We start from the raw sequence: 19,190 nt of genomic DNA, 5'->3' as shown, positions 1-19,190 counted from the left end.
CGAACTTCATTCGCGCGAAGTGATCGATTCAAGGTTAAACGCAACGCGTCGCGAACATATCGTAGAAACCTTAAAAATGTAAAAAAAATACACTCACCCTCTCCATGTCCATGAAGTCGACGTCGAGCTTGGTTCCTTCCGCGCCGCCCATCTTCTCTGTCATATACTTTGAAAACATAATTCAATTAGTAACGCTATTGTGACAAATAGGTCAGGTAAATTTATGAATGAATATTAAAAGCTTGAATGGAAAAAGAAACTGATTCTAGAACGATGCCGTTCATTGAGACGATCAGTTCGAAATAACGATTATCGTGAAATTAAATAATTAAAGTTTACAATAGACAGATAATACAGATAATAAAAGTATTTGTACGGTGAGAAAATTATAATTAAAACGATTGTAATAGTTAATAGATATTTTTCAATTTTAGTAAATATTATGATGTAATTAGATTAAAATTCACACATCAACGAATACATGCAAATCGAATTTGATTTCCATAATTTATTAATTGAATTTTAATACAATGTTACAATGTTAGATTAATAATTCTCGTGTAGAAAAATTAACGTTCGTTATTCGTTTATTTAGTTTCGATCATCTTTACGGCGAACAACTTCTGTTGAACTGCTTGGCATTGATTGAACTAAATTTTTTGTCAATTGAGCAACAACCATTTCTGTAGCTTTTTTAAACGCTCGAATGGTTTTCCAATCCTGTGATTAAGGAGGTATCGATAAAGTATGAGACGCGTTACGTATGGTCCATTAACCCTCGGCAAACCATGATAGTTCATTGGAACCAAGTTTAATTTTTGAGCTTATCGAACCATCTAACAAAGATGATTTTCCTTTTTATTTTTACTTTTGTAAATTATTCAAAAAATTACTCATAAGCATAAGAAAATAAAAATAGGTCATTGGTCCTGAATGGTGAATGGTGATTTTTACCAGTATACTGTATATATTATCTGTACAGTATGTTTCGGATATCAATCTTATTAGAAACAATATATACATTCCTGTATTAAAACTGTTCGCATTTTCTCGTAAGTACTTTTGAAATTTCCAAGCTGACATACGTGTCTATAATTGAATCGGCTTCCACGGCTAATTCTCTATTTTTAGACATTACTATACATCCCTATATTATAAAACTTCGTCCTCCATGTTTCACATTGCGTTACAAGCATTTCGAATCCAATTCCGTACTTTCTACACGTCCTACTTTTTCAGAACTTCTAATCGATAAGTATTAAAATTGGATTCGTTCGAGAATATCACATTACCCCTAAAGCACATTGTATTTTATTCTCCCCCTTTTGTACGATCGCATCCACTGCAAATGCTATAGTATAATTTAATCTTCTTTGCAAAACCTTAGTGTCTATGTATCGTATAAAATCGAATAAAATTAAACAGTATATCATTGTTTTCATACAAACGGAACATGCTAACGAACGATTTTCTCAATAACCGTTTCGTTTCGTGACTTTTTACACGTTATTTTATTATATTTATTTTCTTCGAGTTTCCATCGATCCTTCTTCACCTGTCCACCGAATCTTTCATACTTTCACGTGCGGTACACGTGCGATCTGTTCAGTTTCGTTACTTTGTCACACGGTCTTCGAAGTGAACCGCATCACTTAATCGTAGATAAATCGCAAATTGTCCCCGGTATTGTTGTACAGGAGGTTGTTGCAAGTATTTCGAGAGATACGGAAAAGTCGATCGGTCGACGTTAGCTAATTGCTCGTGAACCGAGATCATCCTGAAAGACGAAACGAGATTTCCTGCGAACGGGGGGTAATCGAGAGCAAATGGTCAGGGATGGGTACGAGGAATATAGTCGTAAGACGTTTGGGGGGGTGGAGGAGAGACGTCATTGACAGAAAAGATAGACTTTGCGGATCAATAAAGTCCACAGTGAATTGATCTAAAGTGATGCACCTTTGAAAATTTGCCAACAAAGATGAGAAGTGTCCGGGGATATTCAACGTCGACTTTTACCTTGCAATTACGACCGGTGGTTAAAATGAGATCGAGTCAAACGCGTTTATAAATGTACCCGAGATAGCAAACGCAACGTGAATCAATAACAATTGTCGTCTGAAATAACTTGGTGTTTATTGATTCTAGAAAATACCGTTTCGCATGGTACGTGTCGTATTTGATCGACCTCGGAAATACAATATATCGGTGTTCTCGTGTTGTGCATTTTTTTTTCAAGATATCAAGGTGACCTTAAGTTTTTTAAACGACGCCGCGTTGTTTCCTTTCTTAACACTGTGTTGTAATCGATAAAAAGATGAGATCGATGATATGTAACAAAGTGACCTTGGAGTGACCTTCACCTTCGAAACAGGTATTAATTGTTTTACATTTTGTGCTCGTAGTATGATCGCAATCTGAAGTACTAAACCAGTCGCCTCTCCGTTTGTTTATAGTTTATTGCGACTTGTTGAAGTAACTTCAAGGTCACTTTATTACACATCATTGAATGTATCTTTTTATCGGACTTTTATCTAACGGAGAAAAATACGCAATATCGTTTGAAAATTTTTAAAACGGATTGATATTTTGAAAAATAAACGACAAGAAAATAATGAAATACTACTGTCCGATCAAAATAAAAATATTGAGAACTTTAAATTATTCTTTATGAAATAAATACGGTAAATAAATAAATAAAACACGAACAAAATTTGTTGCACTTGTTTATTTCTTTGTGTTATCAAGAAATTCAACTTGTGCATGAAAAATTATACATCGAGCAGCTGATACTAGTCAAACGATATTGGGTAACAATAATACTCCATGACAATACCTGGCCACATGTCTCATATCTATTGGTAAGTAAATAAATTAGCTCCAGTACAAAATTCTTCCATGTTCAACCTATTGATCAGACTTGTTACCAGCTGATTACCACTTCTTCGGACATTTACAACATTTTTTAAAGGAAAAAATATTCAAAGATAAAACATCGATCAAAGTCTGTCTTCGAAGTATTCATTGCGACTAGAAAATATAGTATAATTAAATCTGATTATTACATAATATAATTTACTATATTACTTTATAATTTATTATATTCCTAGGCTTCGTAACCTATTTTAAAATTTAAATGTCATGGTTAACAAATGGTTTCATTTCACAGACACTAGACCATAATTGGAGAACCTTCTAGCATTGGAAAGCCGCATATCGCTTCACGGATCCTTCATAAGGCCGCGCATATGTATAAATGTAGTACCTTTTCAAGAATTTATAAACGAGCAATCGATTTTTTCTTTTGCGTCTCATCGTATTTCAAAAATAACAATTTTAATTTTAATTTAAAAATCCAGATAAATGCTTTTCAAGGAAGACACATAACTGACAAAATAATATACAAAAATGCTTCAAATTCCTTATGTCTTCGCTAAACTCATCTTGTTTGCACATATAAAATAAGTGATACTTCCATAGGTTTATATTTCATTTCAATCCCATTTCACATTTAGCCGAGCTATTTACACAGCATTATTATTTTACAGCAATTCATGCAACGCATCGGTTACAGGTTAGTGGCATCCGTGTTCGATATTTCGGCAGGTTAAAGTCCTATCACGCGATCACAAACACTTGATGTTGATAACTAGATGCTCGCCGAGAACAAGAAGGGGATGTTTCTAGGATAGTCTCCTCAAACGGCAAAAATTAATGCTACTTTCGGTATCCACCCACTGAGTATATATATATGTCAACCACAATATAATAATTACACTACAAATGAAATTTCTCGCGATAGTAAAAATAACGAACCGGACAAATCATCGTGAATTACCAATGAACCATGTGACAGAGATGTGTGAACAGTTCAAGACAGTTTACCTACTCACAATTATCTGTTAGCATACTTATAATTGTCTGTGTGGTGAGACAAGTATCTATACTAGGTGCAGAGTCCACGGTACTACCATGTGTAATATATACATACAAATGTGTAAAATAAGCAGAAAATAAATGATTGCTTCGTAAATTTGTATCTATAATCGGATAGAAATGATTTTGAATCGAGGAAATCGAAACTCGAACAAGGGGGGTTAATTAAGCCTCGTGCGCGTTATTAGTTTCGCACGATCACCATGAACGTCGATACATTGAGTCGTATGTTATAATCGAAGCAACAATATGCCGTAATCCTTGAAAAGCGCAAAAGCCAAGCGATTATTTGATGAAGGTCCCGTACGACCGTGACCTATATTTAACGGTGACCTACTTATACGTTACTACACGCAGGAACATAGGCAGCGTACCATTGCCAATTAAACGTCGTCCTAGAGTAAATCTGACCCACATCCGGTAGTTGCAATGTCACGTTCCGTTTAATTCGAATTTATACGGCGCGATTGTGTTATAATGTTTGTACACTATACGTGGCTGAAATATTTTAAAATCGATTATTGCGAAAAACGATACTATTATATTTACACGAATAAAATTGAACCGTTGGACAATAAAGCCAGGATCGCATACTCTTTGAGAAGAGAATCATTAGAGCCTCTTATTAAACAGAGTGTCTCGTTATTAGCGGGCATAACCATAGGGGTAAATTTAGCGCACTAAAATAATGAAAAAAGTTCGTACAAATATGTATCTCGTTTAACCTATTTCCGAGTTATCCGAGTTTTTCGGTTCCCATAATTTCCGATTTAAACCGGGCTGACGTAACAGATTTTGAAAAGCTATTTCCAATCGAGATCTCCGATCGTCATTTTTATAGAGATATTGCTAATAAACCCAATGTAATCACTTTCGAGCAGCCTCTTGGAAGAGACGAGCTTGTGACTTGAGAAGAAGGTCAGACAGGATCCATATTTATAACAGGTAAAAAGAAAATCGTGAGAGGATTGAATCGCTTTTTTCTTTACAAATTTTTCCTACTTCGAGTCGAAAAAATAGACACAACTCGCAACAAAATTGATTCAGCGGACGAAGCAAAATCAACTACGCTCAGGGTGGAAAATATTGGCCGTTCGAAGTCATCGAGCGGTCATCCCCACCACATTATTCCTCGCTCCGCCCGATATTGCGTGTGAAAGCTTAAAGACACGAATCTACAAAGTATGTCGTGCAGACAAATCTTGTACTCTTTAATGGATTAAAGAAAGAGATTACTTTACAATAAATTATTCTCCTCGGTCTTATTGCACTTACAAAGGATGATCCAGAGATACATTTTTTTCATTCTTGCAAATCAGTAGCCGAATAAGGGGTCAAGTGTACTTCTAAACCGAATTTGACTCGCGATGGATCATTCGATAGTTTATCAGAAAAGATCAATCTGTATCAAGTTTCAACTTTGTATCTCGACTCAGAGAATTTTAAGGGGCAAAAATTGAAAATCACGTCTCCTGTTTCATTGAATAACAAATTTAAAAAAAAAAAAAAAATACTATAGATAATTGTAAACGATAAAAAAAAAACCCCCAAGAACAGTGAAAAATGCCAGTTTTGTATCAAAGCAATCGCGGAATTATATATTCTTGTTACAATTATTCTCAATATTGTTCAGATTTTCTATTTTGGTTGAAACCGATTTTTTCGCAGCTTGTTGTGTCTCAGACTAACTTGTACGTGGAACTTTTACATAATATTTATCATACGAGTATTTTATACGATCTTTAATGTATTTATATTCAGAAAAACAGCAATACAACCAATAAAAACTATATTATGCGCGTTACATTATAAAGTGTCAAACAAATGTTCGACATTAAATATTTCACTAAGTATTTCCGCAGATCGTACAATTCATTAGAGAAACCGAGCATACAATAGATGATAAATTATTGCTGGTACATGTGAATAGCACTTGCCTGTACAGTTACTATTCGCATGTTGGTGACAATAGCGTTTAATTCCAGCATAGCCTATTATATAACCAATGTAACATTTACAGGTTTCCTTGCCAGCGTTATTTTACTTCGAATTTAATAATACTATTGGTACTATAAGACAACGAAGATTAATGTTGTCGTCCTCATAGAGAAGTTTTGCTAAATATAATCTGACTTGAATAATTGACTAGAACCAATCAATGGAGTCTCGAAGTGTCTATTAATTCCAAAAAATCGAGAAGTTTAAAAGCTAGTAGTTGTTTAAGTGAAACTTTCGTGTATTCCAATGTTGAGTTTCAACTTGATTTTCAATTTTTAGCGCCTTTTTAGAACGACAGTCTTCCTATTGTCTCCTCGCAAAGCGTTACATTCAAATTTATACATTTCCCGACTGCATTATTTCGAAAGCAGAACATTATTCTGCAATATAAACTGGCTTTAGGAAGTAACTTGTACAATTGTTGATAAAGAAATTGACGCTTTTGTTTTACGATACCACGAATTGTTACGGCTACGTAGCGTACTTTTGTAACACTGTGAGATGTACACGTATATGTAGGTATTTGATGTTACAGTAGACAGCTGATTACGCTTGCCCTTTAACACGGACACAAACGCTCCGCCCGCATTCTTCCAAATAAGACTTCACGTCGCGAAATGCATCGATTCAAAGAGATCGAGTTTCAAAAGAGATTGCAAACCATATTTCATTCTTACATAACAATTTTCATAATTTTTGCCACATTCTTGTTTATACGAAATAAGTTTTCGGCATTTTTTTATTGTTCACAACTTGGATTTTCGATTAAAATACCATGTGTCTTCGTAAATGAAATCTCTTTAATTTTTGTTCAAAATTTATTATGCATTAAAATAGAAAAAAATTGGAGAAAAAGGTGATTTTCAATTCTTGCCCTTACCACGAAGGGTAACTCGCACCTACCGTGTTGAATAATGAATAGTGACCTTGAACGGTCAATATTTTCTACCTCGAATCTGGGGTTCGTGTTTAAGTGGAAGAAGATGTTTCGCTGTCGGATGCAGTTTTAGACAAAACTGCTCTAGATAATGAATCAAAAGTATTTGATGAATAACATCGAAATAATACTATGTTATTAACTGTGTAAGATTTTTCTAAAATTCGTAATCCGTATAATGTTTGAGTCGAAATAAGTACATTGACCACTGAAAGTTAATTTCCTCTCTACGAATTATATTTAAATATATGATTCTTTGATTACTTTAGGTAGCGTGTTTAGGAAAACTACATTTCCAGTAATTAAAGTACGAAAAAACTTTTCAATTAAAGCATGATAATAACGTGAGGCAAAATACTTCGTTTTTAATCCGATTTCAACGGTTTAAGGAGAGGATTTAATTTTATTCTATATATTCTCTAGTTTCAGAAAAGGGAGACGAAAATTTCGCTTATAACTTTGCAAACTTCTGTTATAAATTCTTTTAACAATTTAATTACTAACCCGACCCTTCGTCGGCTGAAAATAAATCGGTGCTGTTACTTCTCGATACATATTTCTGAATATAAATTTTCATGAATAAGACGTTGCCTTACTGCGATTGAAGTTAAAAGTACTCATAGACTCGAGTATCACTTCCAAGGTTCGTTAAAAAGCTTGCGAACTTGAATGAAATTCGTCGCATGAAATGCAACCGAGAACTTCGCTCGAATTATCAAAAACATTTGCATTCCTTTATGGAAAACGTTTCACCGTTACAAGTAATTATACACTATCCGGAACGTAAACCAATGATTTCAATCGATCTATAAATAATTACCTCGCGGAATAATTACAATACGGAGACATGAAAAATAAAATTGTACAATCATGGCATTCGTTTCGTGTTGCTTTTACCGACTTCGAAGTAAGAGAATACGTTTCCCAGCTCGAATTTAATAAGTGTCAACCTAAATAAGAATTAATTGTACCACTCAAGGTACATTGAGGCGAATGAGACCTTTGTTCCCGAGTCAGAATACTACATAAACGGTTGGAACATCGATCAAGGCAGAATCAGAATTATTAATAATTTGTAAACCACCCTGATCCTCCATCAAAAGTATCCGATAATCATAAACAATTAATGAATTAACTACTCTTCGTATTATGGACTTAAAAACATGACAATATTGAAGAAAATTCGGGATAGCTCGTTAAATACAAAGTGCGTCCAAGTAAAGCAAAACCGAGAAGCAATCTTTTCCAGTGAAGTTGTAAAACTTATTAGCAATTATAATTTACTTCTCGATAAAATTATTTCGCTTCGAATGATCGGAATTTACGCATAATTATATGTTAAATTCATATTCATTGAAACACGAAAATATCAAGTTTTCTGAAAATCGAAAAAACTAAATTGAATCAAATTATCTTGAATCGAGTCAAATTATCTCGATACACGAAAGACATTAGTTGTTTTCTTCTCGGACAATGTGAAATTAACATATAATTGTACGAATATTTTTATTCGGACCATAATTTATAAGACTGAAGAAATCAATAGAATATTTTATAAATTTCTGCTCTCGAATAATTTTGCATTTGTAATGCGATAAAGATTGTCAAGTTTTGTTCGATATCGTAAAATCGATATATCAAAATTCTTCGTATCGCACGTACTAACTTTCTGTATTTTATTTTTTAAGATACACCAATTGATGAAAGTTTAGACTATGAAAAATGTATCGAACGAAAAATGTTAACACTGTGAGTAAAAAATGTCACGTTTAAGAACGTTCGCGATACTTAAGCGATTACAGCTGTTCAAAGTTTTATTACCGTCATAACGAACTCATAGGATAATTTATAATTATCACTTTTGTTGGGTAATTATTACGTTCTAGAAGCTTACAATTTCCCTTTAAAGATACGTCTACCGGTAAATATTAAAATGTTGCTACGCAAACTGTACGTGACATAACACACAAAGGGTTAAGCAATATTAAAGCTATTTTCTATTGTAAGTAACTAGTATTATCTTGTCTAGTTTAGTTTTAGTTTTTCGAAGCTTATCTCACAGGATTTTTGTACTCGAAAAAAATTTTGAACCATTACTATTGGACATTCAAAACATAATCTACATTCGTATGAAATTTTTCACTTGTAATGATCCTCCCCCGTAATAAAGTATTTAAATTTTTTACCCTCATCTTAAAACATCCTGTACATTAGACATTTATGTGAACTTTTTAAAATTTACTGAGCAAATAAGTGATATATTTCTATTCTTTGCCATGAATTTCTACCACAACCACAACCACAACCATAATTTGTTGAAAATGTATGTAAACAAAGGCGAGAAATAATATTTCAAGTATTTTTACCTTAATTGCTATATCAGTTTCTACTTAATAGATTTGTTTGTCGCATTTAGAAAAAATTCATGGACCAAGAGGTTAACTATTATATATCGTATCGAATGCACTTAGCTAATAGGAAAGTGAAGCAGAATGTGTACGTAATCGAGTTGTTTGGTTTGAAATCCAAAATACACAACTGACTTTAAGAATGTTTGACTTGCGTATAAATTATTCTTTGTTTCATTTTTTTACTCGAATGAAACAAGAAAATGATAGAATTAGTGCGTCGAATATTAGAGTATTAAAATAATCGTGTAATTGTAGAAAAAACAATATAGCAGACGACTTTGCTACACATGGAATTTTATCATCCGTAATGTCACATCCGTAGCACCATAGTGAATAATTTTTAATTCGCTAACACTTAAAAAAACAAATTTCAAATTTGATCATAGAATAGGTTTTTGAAAGTTATTTTGCATTATTCTGTACAGTCTACAGGCTCCTTTCTCATACATAATTAAATATATAAGTAGAAATTAATTATCGAAATGGTATGTGATTTCAAATTGAGCTACCACAACTATTTGCGAAACAATCGCTAGATTCAATTAATACAATTTATTACGTTACTTGTATTATTTCGAAGCAAAATTATTTAACTTTAATACTCGTTTCTGTTTACCAGTAAACAATTGTGATTAAAATATTTCTGTAATTATTGCGACCTAATTTATAAGAATCTCCTCCCCGTGTTTACAAAAGTAATGAAATCGTTTGTATAAATTCGTCGAGTCGCAGTGAAAGTTCAAGTTGAAATTCAGCTTGACTCGGAGTTAGAAACCTTAACAGTGCACTTTAAAAATGCACCAATGCCATTCGTTACCGCATTACGATCAATTTATACCAAATTCGATAATTACATAACTCCATTGTCGTGTACAAATTACAATATACTATATATTTCTGATAAACTTATCGTACCGCGTTGAAAAAATTACTACATCGCATCTTCGATTGTGGAATAATTAATGGATCGCGTTGAATTGCACGCGATGTATAAAATAGTTCCGTAAAGCATTGAATCGTGCACTTTTGTGAAATAAGTCCGAGTATCTAAAGATTCTCTCGAAGCGAAGTTGACAATCAAAAGTCCTTGCTCTCAATTTGACACGGATATACATATATTCAATGTACATTTTCTCTATTGTATACGTGCATTCGGGTGTACGATTAATCGAATATCCAAATAAAATGTGAACGACAACTCGACCTAAAAGGGTTCGGGTACACGTTCGATCGCAAAGATTACATTCTAATTCCCCATCGTTGAAAGAAGCTTCGAAACTTGACCACATAGAACAACGAATCTCGGTCAGTTAACTGTGAGTGGGCGGGGGTAATGTGGGCGCATCTCGAAGCAAAATGTGATTACATTACAAAAGATGTAACACGTCTCGCACGACAAACACGTTCGTGGACATCGAAATTTCAACGAATCCAGCGACCGTGATATTGGACCGAGCATTATCGTTCGAAAGCAACTATGGTCTTTCGATGGAGTGTCTCGGTACCCGGCCGACCGAGTTCTCTCGACGTGTGCTATTTTATTTTTCCTTTTTCAATAAAAATTTCAACGTTCGGCCAACCGGGTTCCCGATATCGCAAAAATGTTCGCGTAGCTTTAAATTTCATCTACGCGCCCTTAACGAACGCACGTTCGCTTCGTTCCTCGATTAACGAATTTTTTCATCGAAGAACAATTACGCTCGCCGGTTAAGATACGTGATATATACTCACTTGATTGGCCTTGTTGATCTGTTTCTTTAACCCCGCGAACGCCATGGTGGAACGTCTTTATTTCCGCTTGCTGTGAAACCGGTGAGCCTGGAACAGAAATTCGTACACCGTGAGGTTAAAGAAGAAATGAAAAGAAACGGTATCGAGGGAAATTTTTGGAAAACAAAGGGAAGGGTTTGAATTTATGACTGGCCGGTTGGCTGCTCGCCAGATCCGACCATCCACGGACCGATGATTTTCAATGTTATCGATCGGCCACGTTTTCCAGCATCATGACTTACTTCTGATGTAATAATCGCCGACACACGTACAGACGAACGGTAATCCTTTCCAATATTTCATGCAACGCACACACGCGCGCGCACGGGCACACAGTCACAGCCACACCGACAATTAATCGTATCCATTCGTAATAAAACTCTCTAATCCCTCGAATAGAATTGACCGTAACCGATGATGCCGATATACACACCCACTTCGTTATGCAAATTGCACCGTGCACGTCTCGTTACATTGTTACCAGCTAGCCGTCGTTTACCATCGAGCGAACCTTCTATCGTGTAACAGAAGACGACAATCCCGAAAATAGAGCGGCACGCTCGTAAAGAATGAATCAACGAGCTCCGTACCGTCTTAATAAGCCGTGCCTTCTCGGAACGGTAGCGATCGAGAATGCGAGCGACCGTACAAATAAGGGTAAAGGTTGCACGTAAAAAAAGGTTCACCTTATGCGCTTCCCGTTATAACAACGAGCACGACGGACACGGTTGTTCTTTCGTAATCTTTCGGCCGGTGCCAGACGCGATCTGTCTAACACCATCTTTAACCTCGTTAGAACGTCGAAAGCGGACGACGAATCGAGACGCACCGGTCTCGGCGAGAAAATTTGTCCGCGGAGCGATCGTGGCTGCGAGATAACAGGAGAGACGACGTTTCGCGGAACGAGGTGATACCAAAGGGACGTATCATTTGTACGGATATGCCCCGATGTTACGGATACGCAGTGGTGCGGGTCCAGATCGAGCGAAACGGGGTAACGGGTACGAATCCGATACATTCGCAAACGAATTAAATAAAGAACATCGTTTGCGACAGTGGCTATCGTAACAACAGAGCGATCTCTCACCTCGCGCGTTCAATAGCAGGATACGTGACACCCCTCGAAAACGTTCAAATTCACCCCAAACGGGACGGATCCACCGATCCTCGTTGACGAAGAATTACGGACGATCACCGCCGTTGCGGAGCACCGCAAGCGAAACTCTAGACCGTCTAGAGATACGCGTGAACCACGAGCACCACGAGCACCACCGACTCGTACGTAGTCGGCTTTGCACACTGCGCCTCCAAGGGGTAGTTTTCTAGCTGACGATCGATACCCGGCTGCTACTCTCTCTCTCTCTCTCTTTCACACACATACACAGACACACCCGCTGTTCTCCTTCTTTCGCTCTATCTCCGTGATTCCCTCCCACTCGGCCGCGTCCCGACCCTTTCTTTCTCTCGTTCTCCTCTCGTCGCCTTTCTTCCACCACCGCTCCCCCTCCCTCTCCTTCTTGCGCTTTCGGTACTTCCTTCTGTCTCTCGGTCCAACTTTTTTGTCACATCTCCTCCATTCTCCGCTCTTTATCGCTCTCACGAACGGGAGCGAGTAGCTCGACCGAGACTTCGCTTCTCTCTCTTCTCTCTCTTCTCTCCGCTTCTCTCGGCTTCTCTCCGCTCCTCTCCGTTCCCTCTTTCTCGTAATTGTCTCCCGCCGTCTTAAATTCACTCTTCACTTTCTCTTCGTCCCTTTCGTGTTTCCTTTTCTCGTGTTCGCTCGGCCCTTTCACCGAGCAACCCCACCCCGCGTTCGCTCGCTCGCTCGCTCGCGAAACCCCTCGCCACTCCCCGGCCCCGACCGTTTTATCGGCGTTGCTACTCCCTCTGTCCTTACTTCTCGTTCGCCTTTTTCCTCGGCCCGAATCTCTTACGCCTACGCGTACTCGCGGCTAATTGTGAACCTCTTTCTTCCTAACCAACGGGACGCGCGGAGCGAAACCCCTCGCGAACTTATTCACGCGTTTTTCTACGCGTGGACACGTTCGCGGTACACCAGCGCCGACGAACACGAGGCGCGCATCGAACGAGAAAGATATATCGTAGACAACGACGATGTTCGCGCGACGTTAAAATCGTCACTCCGTTGGAATTGATTCTTCCTTCGGGAACGACCGACGGACAATACAACGTTGTTGACGCAGTGCCCGAACGATTGGCTCGTATCAAGGTTTTTGTTCGAAGCGCCGGTAGCTCGCACTGTTATCCATTACTGTCCAGAACGGTGTCAAATCGACGCGTTTACTATGCAAGGTACACTGATAGAGCATTTGTCGCCGCTTTCAGGTACCAGCTACGCGATACGGAACGGTGAACAGATTCGTTAAAAAAGCCTACCGAGAGAATACGTTTCAATTGAAATCGACAGAGACGAATACGTCGCGATGCTTTCCGACGTCTCGCTACGACACTGTTTCGATTGGCAAAAATTTGAATCGAGCGAACAAAATTTCATTCGGTACAGTTCCTTCGCGAGACGTGACCGAGAAAACGTTCATTCGAATCTTTTACGTCGAATTTCATCCGCTTTGAGATTTATCGGGAACGTTTCTCTCGCGCTTCGCAAACAACGAACACGCATCGGGGAAAGAGAAACCGTACGAGAGGGAACGATGATTGTCCATGGACCGATTTTGTTCGAAATGGTAATCGTAGCTCGATACGAGAATCTAAAACTCGAATACAGAGTTATCGTTACAGACGGAAGATTGAAAAAAAAAAATTGTACTCCATAATTGAAATAGATTCTTTCGTAAACGAAATTGTCCCGAAGTGTTTCCTCCGTTGCGATAATTTGGTTCCTTTCGGATCGAAAGGTGAAAATCAAGGAGAAACGTAACCCATTATTATTTCTCTGTGTACTCAACGAGAGAATCAAAGTGAAAAAAGGAACCGTAAGTAGCGAACGATTCGTTTTTGCGGAAAACTGTATTAACGTCGGCCAATTAAACGACGAGGAATTGCCTCTAAACGCGATGCGATTCGTCCGCGTTTGGTTTGAAATGAAATCGGCTTTGGTCAGCTTTGTCTTCTTCTACGCGTTCTATTATATTTGTGTCAAACAAGCGCGATCTCATTGACTGAAACTGTGACGGTTTTTCGTAGAAAAAAGAAAAGAAAAAAGAATTGTTCGCGATATATAATTCCTATTGAAGTTTAAAGTCCCCCGATGAGTAGAATACGTGGAAAGAAAAATCAAACGGTTTTTTAATCCCGACTTTTTAATCCCGAGTCCAACGATTCGGACGAATAAAATTCATTCCCGAAATTCAGAAAAAAATTGTATTTTCACATTCTGTACAGTATAGGGTGATTCGATGTATTCTATATATGCATTGTATCGATGTACGCTACGATTCGAGAGCAACAATAAGAAATGCACCTGATAAGCATAGATCTATAAACCATTTGTTCCTAAGTCACTTTCAAGTTACGACATAAATTGTAGAGAACGATTCGAAGCACGTAGTACGACTCGATAGGGTGGGATTCTTTTCGCAAAGTAAATAAAAAATGTAAAGGTAGGTTTGTTTGTTTGTTCGAGAATTCGTTTTCAAGATAATCGATTTTGAAAATATCCAGGGCATGCGCGCACGCCCTCGATTGACAAACTTTGTTAATCTCGACTTTCCATCGTGTTTATAGGTATACACCAAGTCCGTCAAGTTCCAAGTTACCGTGGCTTAGTAAAACGTAACTTAATAATAACTACTTTTTATGTAAATCGAGAACACGTGAACTCTTATTAACGTAATTTGTAACACTCGGAACGTTCGAACGATTCTTTCTTTAGATCGGAGAACTTTTCGATAAATTCTGTTCGGGAAACAGTCTTTTAATTGTACAATCGATTATCTCGAAATAGAAAGCTCACAGGATGAAATTATATTTTACGCTTTCGATGGACCTCCCCTCCTGATATTTCTGATAAGAAATCATCACGATTTCGGTTACACCACGATTACTAAGAAACCACCTTGTGTAAAATAAAAATTCATAAAAATTACTGCGTATCGTTCCGTAAAACGAATCCCGACACACGAAAAGAGAACTTTCCTCTTTAAAATGGAGAAAATCCTGAACGAAATTTTCCGTTTCACGTTTCCAAATTATTTTACAATTACGATTATTTTAATTATTGTATTATTCTTAAAAGGAGCAATCGTCGCTCCGTTTTCAATCGTATTATAAATGTTCAGGTCTCGGTCCAGTGTTTCGACGAGACAAGAATCTTAGACAAGACGTTGGAAAATATATTGAATTCCTTGCGAAACCATCAACTCGAGATGGTATTGAACAAATTTAATCGATAAACGCTACGAAAACCAATGTGAAACCTGATAGAAAAGTTACACAGTTCTGTACCAACTATGCGCTTACATTCGTAAAGTAAAACGCACTCCGCGAGTTTGCGTATCGTTACTCTTCGGTAAAATCGACGCGAAAACTCAACAAGAATTCATAGTATATCGTTTGTTAAAAATCACGGTGTTGAATGGAACAGAGGGTGCACAACGCAACGTATTCGTTTGAAAAATTCTCCCTCGCGAGAAAAACCTGACTCGATACGATCTGATTTTTCTTTTTCAAAAAATTCACTCCACCTTCGTTCGTCGACCAAGTTTGAAACGCACAATTTTCACGAATTTATCGTCTACAACCATCGTGAGAAAAAAAAAATACTGTCCCGTAACAATGTATGCGTGTATAATATTTTCTCAAGTTACCAAACAACTAACAATTCATACGTTCGTACACAAATATGATCGTGTTTATTATCGTACCTACTTTACTTTATTTTATCGATCGGCGATAAAACTGTACTTTCTTTGTCCACGAAACTCTAACGAAACTTCACGATAGATGCCAGCCACATTACTCTAAAATTACAAAAGCAATATCGGATATAAATTTGATCAAACGGTGGATCGGAACTACAAGCTGAACAGCCCGTTCTCGGTTTCTCGCTTCATTGAATTTTCATCCACGAGATGAACTTCAATTTTTTAATAACGCCAAAGACATCGAACCGTTTGTTTCAATTTCAGATTTTACATATGCAAGGATATATTCGTCGAAAATGATCCGGTGATGAAAAATCCGAAAAATGATGAAACTTTCAGAAATGATACGTTACGTTTGGTTATTTTCACATTCTACCAGCGAAATTATATATAATATATAGCCAAGTACTGTACAGAACTGTAACTATAAACATAGATTTAAACTATAGCAATAGCTGCGTATATTATCTGACGTTGGTTTTACGAATACCGATTACTTTTGTCCGCGACGAGGAGATTCGGTCGACTGATGAAGCAAAGTGAAACAAACGAAAAAAAGAAGAAAATTCGATCTGTCGAATGAAATGAAATCATCGATGATTCGAGTAATAACGGAAGAGATTCGAAATTCGAATCGAGTGGAACGCAATTTGTCGAAGCAAACCCGAGCCGAGTACTCGATTGTTCGTCGGTCGAATAGTAAGCTCGAAACATTCGAATAGAACCGCTCGATTGGGATATTCGAGCCAAGCGAAACTCGGCTTGCTTTTTGGTAGTACATAGTTGAAGAACTCTAGTCATGGCGCTACTATCAGTCGATATCATTCTGTCGCTTTATACGCCCCCCGTGCGTCTGAGTGTACATCCGTTGTACAAATCACTCCCACACTTCGTGAAAACGTTTCTAAAAATATATGTTACTCCGGCAGGAGACAACATTAATCTACTGAAGCTAAGGCAGCTTTTGCTTTCGTTCTTTTTACTAAACACATTCTCATCGGGTAAATGTCGACGCAGTAGATAAAAAAGAAAGCGTTAAGCATTATTTTACTTTCCTGAAACGGATAGTAATATATATATATATATATATATATATTACGCACTCCTTTTACGCATCCTAACAATTTCGAATTAATTACAGGCGATTATATTCGTTGGAGAATTTAATTGGTAACCGAGGCTAAAAATATTGTTTTAAATGCTAACAGTTATAAAAATGTTTATTTAATATAAACGTGTAACGGTATAAATTGTACTTTGTATCTTACGGTGTTTATATTGTTAAATTTTCCTTGCTTTTTTCTTTTTTTTTAATCAGATCCTTTGTTATTGTTAAAAATAAATATAAGTTTCAGATCTATAAAATGCATTTAAAAATTTTCTTATTGGAAAGATATTACAAAATGAAAGAACCCAATTACAATTGGAACAAAAGATTCATAGTCTTCAGAAATTGTATCATTACTAAAAATAATTAATGTCATTGATATTAATAATAATTTTAATATTATTTTGTGTATCACTAATGACTAATTGTATATTATTGTGTATAATATTAATATAGTTATTTTATTCGTTCAAATTATACACATTCGTATACATTCTCCAATGTACGGAATATTCTCTTTATTGCACATACTCATGTGCGTCTAAATATTTAATTCTTTTTTATTTGTTATTATTTATTATATATTAAAGTAAGGGAAATATTACTATTTATAGAAACTGAATGTATCTATTGATCAAATTTAATTAAAAATAAAAAAAAAAATTATAATTTGAAAGTGCTTAAAAATTGTCAATATTGAATTGTCATACATAATTATGTAGCTTGTATCTAAATATTGAAAAAGTCAAATAGTTATTTTGTATTTTAATAAATTTATTATCTTTCTAAGAAATTCTTTCGTTTTAATACGAAAGAACATCAATTCTCACTGCATATAAATGCGTACGAAGAAACTAACCTACGCGATTCTCATACTTTGTGTTACTATTGCTACATACATATGTATATGAAACTACATATATTTCTCTTTTACATTATAGAAATTGCATATATATCATTCGAACAAGTCTATTCTTACTCACAGCTAAAAAAAAAATGATAACCATATACACAAAACGAATACAAATTACGTATTTCAATTAAATATGTATATAAATAATTAATATCGATCATTTATTATAAATCTATTTTGACATAGATAAAAATGCCTAAATCTCTTATTTAAAAGAATTTTTGTACGAACGTCTACAATTGTAAAGAAATAATATTTCTTCTTTCATTTGTACAAATTTACTTTATAAAATGTAATGTAATAACAGTTTAATACAACGTTTATATTTCGCTAACTATACTTATTTTACACCGATTGAGATTATTATACGTATGTATACTTAGTAACAGGATACAAATGCTAAAGCGGATATAGAAAATAAATAAAAAGAATGAAGTTAATGACCTTCTTTTCTTGCCAGATGAAGTTTCTGAAAGCGAGGACAACATTTCGCGTACATTACAAATTCCTGACTATAATCTTCAATAGACATTAAATTATTCACATTTAAACTATTATTAGTAACATTGAACGATTGTATACGCTATGTGAAAGTCATTGCTAGATGTTTCAAAGCAACAAAATTATGATAAGAAGTATATATGTAAATTTTGAAAATCAGGACTTACATAAATTCCAACAAAAGCAAACAATTTTGTTATGATTTTGGTTGTATTTGAATTGTGCATTGAGATTATACCTACTATGTAAGACGTTTACCCGAAATTTAAAATAATGATAACAACAGTGATACTGCACAACCAATCACAGATGTGTTGCTAGTGACCAATAAAGAACATGGCGTCTTTACACATTTGTTTCACTTTAGGTCCACCTTATATTTTGTAAGTACATAATATTAGAATGCAAATATTTGTTTATTATGTGTACGCAACAATGAAAATTATTAACGAATATGCCAATTAAATGAACCAACTAATCAAATAGATTTACATCGACTTATGTATTGAACCGATTTAAACATTTTTTTGCTCAGGTCATTAAAAATAGTTATTCTAGATAAATTAATAGATACAATTTGTATTAATACACTCACCGCACTTCAATTTAGTGAGAACAGTACACTATTTGAAACGAGAATTGAGCTAACCCCCCGTTATGGTTTGACACAGACGACAGCTGTTTGGAGTTTCCAGCTACGACGCCAGATTGCTCTTTCAACAACGTATATATCACGAGCGCCGAAAAAAGCGGGAAAAATTACAAATTGAAGCCA

At 35.8% G+C, this 19,190-nt stretch overlaps 1 protein-coding gene across 8 annotated transcripts in view; it reads right to left on the bottom strand.

Moving 5' to 3' along the window:
• The window catches only part of Endoa (SH3 domain containing GRB2 like, endophilin-A), a 35,279-nt gene extending 16,159 nt beyond the window's left edge, over positions 1-19,120 (bottom strand). For 6 of the 8 annotated variants that reach the window (XM_076325244.1, XM_076325249.1, XM_076325248.1 and 3 more), the window contains exons 1-3: positions 19,011-19,120; positions 11,011-11,097; positions 98-166 (exon numbers count right to left, since the gene is read on the bottom strand). In XM_076325244.1, the coding sequence (XP_076181359.1) occupies positions 98-166; positions 11,011-11,055 (114 nt within the window). In that variant the 5' untranslated portion in view covers positions 11,056-11,097; positions 19,011-19,120. Of the gene's footprint in view, positions 1-97; positions 167-11,010; positions 11,098-11,291; positions 12,073-12,136; positions 12,797-19,010 lie in introns of those variants that run through there. The other 2 variants (XM_076325245.1, XM_076325246.1) reach the window with 2 other exon arrangements.
• Positions 19,121-19,190: the final 70 nt, after the last annotated feature.

This window comes from Ptiloglossa arizonensis, chromosome 13, assembly GCF_051014685.1.
Source record: "Ptiloglossa arizonensis isolate GNS036 chromosome 13, iyPtiAriz1_principal, whole genome shotgun sequence".
Taxonomy (NCBI): domain Eukaryota; kingdom Metazoa; phylum Arthropoda; class Insecta; order Hymenoptera; family Colletidae; genus Ptiloglossa; species Ptiloglossa arizonensis.
This window is presented reverse-complemented; position numbering and strand designations above follow the sequence as displayed.